At 40.3% G+C, this 7,930-nt stretch overlaps 1 protein-coding gene across 1 annotated transcript; it reads right to left on the reverse strand.

The window, feature by feature from the left end:
• Nucleotides 1-1,084: 1,084 nt before the first annotated feature.
• LOC143913102 (uncharacterized) lies at nucleotides 1,085-3,484 on the reverse strand. The gene is made up of 2 exons (XM_077432705.1): nucleotides 3,292-3,484; nucleotides 1,085-3,212 (listed from the first exon to the last, which is right to left on the reverse strand). Exons 1-2 carry the CDS (start codon nucleotides 3,445-3,447, stop codon nucleotides 2,247-2,249), a joined length of 1,122 nt encoding a protein of 373 aa, XP_077288831.1. The 5' UTR covers nucleotides 3,448-3,484; the 3' UTR covers nucleotides 1,085-2,246.
• Between the last annotated feature and the right edge of the window lie 4,446 nt (nucleotides 3,485-7,930).

Consider the following 7,930-nt stretch of genomic DNA (forward strand, 5'->3'; position numbering starts at 1 on the left):
AAAAAAAATCTATTTGAGACTCACAGGTAATTTTAAACATAAATGAAAGTATTTTTTTTACAAATTAATCACCAACTTACCCTAAAAATATAGTAAAGCTGCAGCAAAAGAAAAAATCACGGTGTTGTTAACGAAATAATAAAAAAATCTTCGCAGAAACGCTTGTATATGCTTTACGTAATGCAGGAGCAAACTCATTTCACTTTTATTTTTGAAGAAATTTTGAAGGATAATGTTGAATTATTTTTTGTTGGTGAATAGAGTAGTAAATAAGGATGAGCTTACAATAAAAACAAGCCCAAAAGATCTTATTGTGAATTATTTATAACCGTTACAAATGGACGCGAACGTGGTTCAATGAGGTGACGTAATATTCTGTCCTGGGACTGTTAAGTATTTAATATTATATAAATCCGCTTACCAGTTCAATAAAAACATAGGCCTGTAAAAACAAATTAAGCTTAAAATTAAAGTAAAGTTCAGTTTATCAAAAAAAATGAGGCTATGGACACAAACGTATACAAACGCAAATTGACGCCAAGCGCAAAATATTTATTTTAAGAGATCAAATAAATGAATACAACATTTTTACATACCTCCTTTACGTTTCACTTACGATTACAATTCAGGAAAAAGTTTGCCTCTTATCCGATCGTTTTCATACTTTGCCATATTGCTCATTTTGTTCATCAATATAAGTAAATGGATCCTCCGCCATTACGATAGAGATAAAATATCGTTTAAGAAGCGTATCAAGATCAAAAATTTTTAATCTCGGTGACGTCTCGTGGTCATTAATCTTATACATAGATGGCGGTAGTAAAATAAAATTAATGGTATTTTTATTCAATATAATAATTTTATATACACATTATAGAAGAGGTATGTTTTTAAAAAACTTTTTTTATATAATTAATTTTATTTAGTTATTCGTGAAATGCTGTATACATATATTTTTAGCGTAGTTAAATGTTTTATTTAATGAATCAACAACAGTCGGTATCAAAATTTTATAATAATATAATTAATAATTATAAATTAAAAATCAACTGTAGTTGCTGCGTAAGCTGCTAATTTTTTTTTTGAACATCTATTTTCGTTGCGTTTGGCTTGATTTTTAAATAACTATTTAAAATTATATCCAGGGATTCATTTTTTTTAAATAATTTTTGCCGTTTGGATTCCACAAATCCGGATGGATTTCATACGACACTATGAAACGTTGTAAGTCCGTGCCGACCTCTGGAACAATATCGTTGACACCGTCCATATCGCTTATCCGACTGTTACTGGAAAGTTTCGCCAAATTTAATATACATGTATTTTAATTTTTTTAAATCCGCATTCCTAAATACAAATTATTGCAAGTACATTGTAAGTAATCTGTGATTTGTGCCGATCACTATCACAATCATTATCATTTGGATCCACAAAGTTGTCTTGGTGAACCAAAAAATGTTTACTGACATGATGGCTATGTTGGATTATACTCTAAACTAATAACAGAAGTTATTCTAGAATTTTACCAAAAAAATTAGTGGAAGAACAATCGAAAAAGAGTAAACTGCCACTTCCGCTTGACGGATGCTTAACAAATTTTATACATAACTTGGTATTAAGCTTAAACTTCTAGATATAAAAAATTTCAGTTCAATAAACCAAAGATTTTCTAAGGAAAACATAAAAAAACCTCGATTCTGTAGAGTAAAAGTACTACTTCCGGTGCAGGTAAAAATATTACGATATCAAATTTATAATTTATATCACATGGAAAAAAATTCAGTCTGATTCGGTTAGCGGTTTTGGAGATAAATGAATTAAAAAATTAAAAAAAAAGAGGACACTTATAAGAATAGGTACCATTTCCGGTCAATTTAAAAATTTGAAAAAAATTTACGTCATATCGATAAGTAATTCAGTAACCGATACTAAGTTTCAGTTCGATAGGATTAACGGTGTTTAGAAAATACACAGCCACGCAAATTTTTTCTAGATCATGAAAATGTGATCAGTGATCGATTCTGAGTTCGAATCAGTCAAAATCTCAAGTTCGGATTTTCGCATGATCACAAAACTTCATCTATAGAAAACAATGAAAATTTATTAATAAATATAAATATTTATACAAGTAGAAAATTTAAAAAATCACACAATTCACATGAACGAATTCCATTGAAATCCATGATTCGGTGTATACATTTCTTTTTCGTGTTCATTTTCCTTCTTTGCATGATTTTAAACAAATTTCACACTTGTTTTCCCGTGTGAGATCTTAAATGTAACACAAGTCCTCTTTTACGACCAAATGATTTTAAACAAATGTCACATTTGTGTGGTTTTATCCCAGTATGCGATATTGTATGTACCCCGAGGTTAGATTTATCAGTAAATGATTTTGAACAAATTTCACACTTGTAAGGCTTTTCCCCTGTGTGAGATCTTAAATGTAACACAAGTCCTCTTTTATGAACAAATGATTTTAAACAAATGTCACATTCGTGGGGTTTTAATCCTGTATGCAACTTTTTATGTGACACGAGGCTATTTTTATGATAAAATGATTTCAAACAAATCTCACACTCGTAAGACTTTTCCCTCATGTGAGATCTTAAATGTAACGCAAGCCTATATTTGTGAATAAATGATTTTAAACAAAAGTCACATTTGTGTGGTTTTATCCCAGTATGCAATTTATTATGTGCCCCGAGGCTAGATTTATGAATGAATGATTTTAAACAAATATTACATTTGTATGGTCGTATCCCAGTATGCAATTTGTTATGTTGACTTAGTTTATATTTCTGAGTAAATGATTTTAAACAAATTTCACACTTATAGGGCTTTTCCCCCGTGTGAGATCTTAAATGTAACACAAGGTCATACTTGCGAGTAAACGATTTTAAACAAACGTCACATTTGAACAGCTTTTCTTTACAGTGTGATCTTTTGTGTAAAACAAGTTTAGATTCACTGGGAAATGGCTTTAAACATATTCCACTATTATTTCGGTGAATTGTCGGTAATGAGGGCTCGCCGTCGCATATTAAATCTTCCAACAAAACTTCTTCAGTCTTGATCTCCAAACAATCGCTTAACTTCAGTTGAGACGTTTCGTTGCTTCGAAAACAAGCCTTTCGAAAGCTGATTAACAATTCCAGATTGGTCTTACACGAAAGACACACTGTGTCCGGAAACCCGTCGCCTCTTTTAACCTGCAGATGAACAAAGTAGGATTAAGCGGTGAGAAGAGTTAACCAATAGGGTCCACAATAATTGTAACCAGCAACCGACCTGAATTTGACAGCAGGTCCGAATGCGTTGTTCCAAAAGCTCTGGATGAGGATCGCCGAAGATCGAGACAGAAGACTCGGCCGGAGCTGATCCAAGACAAAGCCTACACTCCATCGTCCCCGTATTTAACTCTGGCCAGCGACTGACTCCTCGCATCAGATCGACTGGGCTTCGCCTTGTCCAAATTTTGTCTAAATTTGGTACCAGTGATACCAATATTAGAAACTCGCGTCCGCGCAATAGTTCCCTCTAAGCTACGCGACGCACACGCGCGTAGCTTAAAAAACTTGTTAAGTCGAGGAAACCTTTCGAGACACGTTTTTACAGTCAACAGAAAACAATGTTTATCGTTTTACACTTGAGCCATTATTTCCTATATTATTGTATTGTCCCTTTATTATTTTTATTCTGACCAGTTATTAATTTAATACTGATAGTTTGTTATTTTTATACCATGTGGTTGTTCGCACCACGTGTGTGAACGTTCTGATGGGGCGCCCTCCTGGTACCTTCCACGTTGGTGGGGACGATTAAAGGGAACAAGTGGGCTGACCTGGACGTGTCGTATCTGTCGTCGAGTTCTCCTGGTCGGGTGCTCGTCGTCTAAATGCAGCGCAGCTGTATTAGCTGGCGATCAGGTCCTTATTTTAGTATTCGGGAGCGGTCGCTACCGCTGAAAGCTTTTAACCGCACGTGGTTTGAAGGCTGCGTAGAAGAGAGGGGGACAGGAGATGTGATCTCCACTGCCTCGGGTGACGATCTCGATGGAACTCCCTAGGACAGAGAGAACTAGCTCAACCGTGTCCCGTGGAAGCTCGACAAACAAAAAGTGCGTCTGGGCGGGTTCGTTTAGGGTGGCCATACTAAACACTGGCACTGCTGCCAAACGACGCGACGATTAGGAGAACGTAGTGTTACAGTCATAGATATATAATACTATGGGGGATGAATGAATGAGACGACTGGCATGTTAATGCACGTGTTTATTATATGACAGCTAAAGGCAGAGTGAGTAGTGGCTCTCCGAACCCAGCCGAGTTGGTTCCCACTCGCAGGAAGGCAACCAAACTCGACCATGTCGTATAAGCGAGCCGCCACAATACCATAGATACGCCTTCACGCTCTAAACCGGTCACCCTTTTGGACCATGCACAAACAAAGTAGTGCATGGTCCAACTCTCAGTAGGTAGTTTAGTTTCTAAGTAGGAAAGGTCGATTGCGGAGATCTTGTCGATAGATATGCGGAGATCTTGTCGTCACTAACTGATGGGTGCGGGGGGTTTAACTAGCGGGGAAGTGGTGAAAAAAACGACGACCTCTGCGTCGTAGGGGAAAAAACCTTTTTTTTTTCAACTTCCCCGCTAGTTAAACCCCCCGCAGCCCTCAGTTAGTGACGACAAGATCTCCGACCAAAATCACGCATCAGGGCCCATCTATGTATTATATATCCGATGGTTACAGTATCAATTCCTTTCCGAAACCACCCGTTGAATCTCGTCACCATCATCAAGACATTTACTGCGACGCAGAATACATTCCTAAAACCTTCTAGAAAGCTCCACCCCAACCAGTCGAGCGGAAACAAACCGGTCGAAGCACACCTGCAGTCATTAAACTAAACTCTTAACTCTAAACTCTAAACGTCTTAATCCACGGTGGATGCAATCGTACCAACGGATGCGTGGCCGTAGAGACGTTAAACAGTACGGTCGCAAACGAGCCTCCGGAGTACCAGCCGACCCTTCGGAGTATCAGGCTTATCCGACTATGCGGGGCTCTGATCGGACGGACCTTTATTTCCCTAGCTACTCGTGGGAATCACAATGGAGAATAGTAAATTAAACGAAATAATAAATTGTATAGAAACTGAAGTGAATGAGCTCATAACCTTCATCAGCAATCATGATAACGTCCACAAACCAATTAAAAAAGGTATTTCAATAATGCTGTCGTTAACAAATAAACTGAGAGAAGCGGCAGAAAAGAACTATACCACAGAATGCCGTTGTCAAAACAATGTAATGGCTGCAGACAACATTGTGAATGCTGGAAAGACTGCAGAACCGATTCCAAAAGAAAACACTGATCGGAATAAGAAAGGAGCCCGAAAGCTAAATCTTACCAAAAAAGAGATTACATCAACAAGAAAGGTCAGAAAAAGTTTACAACACGCGGAAAACGCAATTATGGGATTAAAAAAGGCAATTGCCACCATTGAACCCGCAGTGCCCACTCAGAATGACCACACAGAAGACGACTGGAACCTGGTTCAAAGCAGACGTCACACACGACAAGGCAATGGTATTTGCAAGGACAAAGACAAGAAGAAGGAAAAAACTTTAAAACAAAGGAAGCCACGTTACAAGAGAGATGCTGTCCTCATCAGCAATCAAGAAAGTGGGAAAACATACGCAGAGATGGTGAAAATGCTCCGAGAGGTAAAACCGGACGAGATTGGATACGAATTAACAGCTATCCGCAAGACGCGCAAAGGCGACGCCATTATAGAGCTGGCAAGAGGCTCAAAGGATCCAGCGGACCTGGCAGGGGTAATAGCTGGAGCACTGGGAAAGCCAAACGCCGCGAGAGGACTTGTACCAATCGAGACAATAACAATCCTCGACATCCCGGAAGGCGAAGAAGAAAGTGACATTGTTACTGCATTATGCGAGAACAACAGCGCTTTGAAAAAAGAGTATATCACAGTTAGATACTTAAAAGCTGGCACGAGAGGCACCCAAATAGCAATAGTTAGCCTACCTGCCAAAATTGGAGTCCAACTACTACAGGCAGGGAAAGTAAAAATAGGATTCCTGAGGTGTAGGGTGCGCCGAAGAATCAGCGTCATGAGGTGTTATCGGTGTCAGGGCCTCGGCCACAGATCGACGACTTGCAGCAATCCACAACGAGAGACATGCTTCAGATGCGGGGAAGAGAACCATAAGATAGCTACCTGCCAGAACAAACTATATTGTCTGACCTGCAAAAACAAAGAAGGAGCTGACACTGAACACCGCAATGGCACAAAGGAATGTCCCATATACAGGCAAGAAGCAAGAAAAAATGCAAATAAACCTAAATGGCCCTAACATTCCTACAAATAAATCTCCACGGTTGTAGGGTTGCACAGGACCTTATGCATAAGGTGGCTGAAGAAAATGGGGCTGACTTGGCACTTATTTCTGAGCAGTATCGCGGGAATACCCCACCTCGCTGGTTTTCTGATGCAGATTCTAGAGCGGCCATATGTGCCTTCTCCCCTCTGCTGCATATTACTGATGTAGATAGTGGTAGCAAAAGCGGCTGGACTTGGGTTGAGATGGACAAGGTGAGGATATATTCTTGCTATTTTTCCCCGAATTCAATATACACCGACTTCGTAGAAGGTCTCACCCGACTGGGAGATAGCATCAGCGCTTCTCCTCTACCTACGATTGTCGCTGGTGACTTTAATGCAAAAGCTCCTGAATGGGGGTCTCCACACACGGATAGAAGAGGTATATTGCTTTCAGAGATGGCTTCACAGCTGCGACTACACGCTATAAACACCGGATCTAATACCTTCGTGCGCGGGAACAGTGCTTCGGTTATAGATGTTACATTTGTACACGAATCGCTACTGGGAAGAGTTGGACATTGGGAAGTTCTTGACACCCATTCTTACAGCGATCATCTATACATCAAATTTACAATAAAAAATTGCCAAAAGAAGACAAAAAATAAAGCACTCGAAGGGTGGGCAGTCAGGAAATTGGACGCACCAGCACTCGAAGGGGCCATAGCGCTCAAGAGAGAGACTGTTTTCAATGGTATATCTGGGAGAGGGGCTGAAGAAGTTACTCAATCGCTCAACGACCTTTTCCGCTTTGCTTGCAACGCCTCAATGCCCAAGCTTGGCAGCGGCGTGCGTCGACTCCCAGTGTACTGGTGGCATGACGGGATAGCAGAACTCCGACGGAACTGCACAGCTTGTCATCGCAGGATGCAACGACATCCCGACTGCGACGAGCGACGTCAAGCGTATAAAGAGGCTAGAAAGGCTTTGCGCAACGCAATCAAGAGAAGCAAATCGCAGTGCTGGGAAGAGATGTGTAACTCTGTCAACGCCGATCCATGGGGTACACCTTATAAGATTGTGAGGAGGAAACTTCGGCGATCGATAGATGATCCTTACCTCAACAACCAATCAAATCTGGAGATGATAGTTGATGGACTCTTCTCGACCCGGGAAAATTTTGACGTCATCGTCAGGAGAAATATGGACAATGATGTAACCGAACAAATACCCATCTTTACTGACGAGGAACTAAACATGGCTGCCAGACGACTACAGACTAACAAAGCCCCAGGACCGGACTGCGTCCCAAATGCAATCATCAGACGGGTCGCTGACTCAGATCCTGCACTACTACTTGCAGTCTACAACTCTTGTCTGACAGAAGGGACGTTTCCTTCTTCTTGGAAGAGACAAAGATTGGTACTTATTCCGAAGGGAAACAAGGTCCAGAATAGCCCATCTGCATACAGGCCGCTTTGCATGCTGGACGGACTCGGCAAGCTTTTGGAGAGACTGATTCTCCAGCGGCTACATAAGTACCTTGAGGATCCTACGAAGGGACTTTCGCCACACCAGTTTGGC

The sequence above is a fragment of the Arctopsyche grandis genome, chromosome 6 (genome assembly GCF_051622035.1).
Source record: "Arctopsyche grandis isolate Sample6627 chromosome 6, ASM5162203v2, whole genome shotgun sequence".
Classification (NCBI taxonomy): Eukaryota; Metazoa; Arthropoda; class Insecta; order Trichoptera; family Hydropsychidae; genus Arctopsyche; species Arctopsyche grandis.

Coding starts and splice junctions, on each gene's coding strand:
- LOC143913102 (XM_077432705.1), bottom strand. CDS start 3,447: ATGCGAGGAGTCAGTCGCTGGCCAGAGTTAAATACGGGGACGATGGAG. Junction 3,213..3,291: donor GGACCTGCTGTCAAATTCAG/GTCGGTTGCTGG, acceptor GTTCATCTGCAG/GTTAAAAGAGGCGACGGGTT.